A 2,028-nucleotide genomic window follows, 5' to 3' on the forward strand; every position below is an offset into this window, starting at 1 on the left:
TCAATATTATAATTGCACGTATTACTAAAGCAACGTATAGAAGAGGAAGCTAGGTAAAGCCCAAAAAGGCTGCCTCCCCGGGGTGAAAAACCCCCTAGGAGAAAAAAAACCCCGGGCTTTTATCCGAGGAAAAATAAGTCCTAGGAGGGAAAAACCCTTGGGAGAACGGAAATGAAGATTTAGCGGAGATTAAGCGGTTCTGCCGGTGATCGTTGGTCAGGTATCAGCTGGGCATAACGTTGAAGGACAGCCAGTAGATCAGAGGTGTGCCGACTTTCACATCTACCGGGACTGGGTGTGATGTATTTGAGTTAATGTTATAACACTTGATGCTCACTAGAGGGCACTCCTGTGCTGTGTGTTATTGTTGTGCAGTGTGCCGAGTAAATGCTTCCAAACAAGTGCAGTCGAGTCTCCGGTTCCTTCACGAGTATGCTCTGAAATGAAACAGATAATATGTGTTATCATCACAGCATATTGATGCAAACATAACACAAATTGGCGACGAGTATAAAGTTCCCACTGCCAATATTGGACTGTCGATCGCGTGGTAAGCATGGCTGCGATCATTGGACATGTCGAGGCGTTCGACGAGGCAAGAGAGCAATGGACCACGTATGTAGAACGTTTCGAACACTTTGTGCAGGCTAATGACATTAGTGATGAGAAAAGAGTGTCAGTCTTCCTCAGTGTTATGGGGGCATCGACTTATGGACTTTTACATAGTCTTATTGCACCAGTTAAGCCCGGGACTATGAAGTATGATGAGATTGTGCAAGCGCTTCAAGCACATTTTACCCCCAGGCCTATTGTGATCGCAGAGAGGTTTAAATTCCATAAACGGAATCAAGCAGAAGGGGAAAGTATTGCACAATATGTGGCTGTGTTGAAGAAACTGGCGCAACACTGTGAGTTTGGCGACAATTTAAATGATGCACTCCGCGACAGACTGGTGTGTGGCCTGAGTAGCGAGTCAATACAAAGAAAGTTACTGACTGAATCGGCTCTCACATATCAAAAAGCTGTTGATATAGCAATGTCTATGGAGGCGGTGTCTAGAGAATCACAGCACATGAGTAACTCTTTAAAAGTAAATGCCATGTCTTTGTCGTCAGAAGCGCCTAATAAGAAATGTTACAGATGTGGAAAGTCCAATCATATCCAAAACGACTGCTTTTACAAAGACCAACTGTGCCACAATTGCGGAAAGAAAGGACACGTTGCACGGATGTGTAAAGGTAAAAGTGCAGAGGAAAAAGCACCTAAAACAACAGAAAAAGGAAAATATGTTAAAAGGAAGGGACAGACAAGGAAAAGACAAATTCACAGACTGTGTGCTAATATGGAAAAGAGCGATGAGGAGACAAATTCGAACACAGATACCGAATTGGCACTACACAAAGTGACCGCAACACTACATGATTCTCCACGGGTAAGCACAATGAAGAGTGAAACTGACTCAGTGTCATCTGTGATAAAAGTGAAACCAAAAATTGAAGGATTGCCAGTTGTGATGGAAGTAGATACTGGAGCAGCGGTCTCTATTATCTCAAGTGAACTGTACAGAGATAAATTGAGTCACCTTAGACTACGGCATACTAATGTTGTCCTCAAGACATACACAGGCGAAGTATTCCTCCAGAAGGTGTCATCAAGGTGCGTGTCAAATTAAACAGACAAAGTGTACGCTTACCCTTGTATGTTGTTGCAGGAAAAGCAGCCCCTCTGTTGGGACGAGAATGGCTTCGCAGAATTCGTCTAGACTGGCGTGAGATCAAAACTATAAAAACAGTACATCAGACTAATGAAGAGGCGCTGAACAGTCTACTAAAAAAATATGCAAAAGTATTCAAAGAAGATTTAGGGACATTCACAGGATATGCCGCTACCTTGAATATGAAACCAGAAACTCAGCCAAGATTTTTCCAAGCACGAGTGGTACCGTACGCCATCAGACCCAAAGTGGAAGAAGAAATTGAGCGTCTGCTGAAACAAGGTATAATTTCACCTGTTCGTTTCAGTGAATGG

General features: G+C 43.3%; 1 protein-coding gene across 1 annotated transcript; it reads left to right on the forward strand.

Moving 5' to 3' along the window:
* The first annotated feature begins 556 nt into the window (after nt 1–556).
* LOC141282647 (uncharacterized) lies at nt 557–1,732 on the forward strand. The gene has a single exon (XM_073815901.1). The coding sequence runs from the start codon at nt 557–559 to the stop codon at nt 1,670–1,672; it is 1,116 nt and encodes a 371-aa protein (XP_073672002.1). The 3' UTR covers nt 1,673–1,732.
* The last annotated feature ends 296 nt before the right edge of the window (nt 1,733–2,028 follow it).

The sequence above is a fragment of the Paramisgurnus dabryanus genome, chromosome 1 (assembly GCF_030506205.2).
Source record: "Paramisgurnus dabryanus chromosome 1, PD_genome_1.1, whole genome shotgun sequence".
NCBI lineage: Eukaryota > Metazoa > Chordata > Actinopteri > Cypriniformes > Cobitidae > Paramisgurnus > Paramisgurnus dabryanus.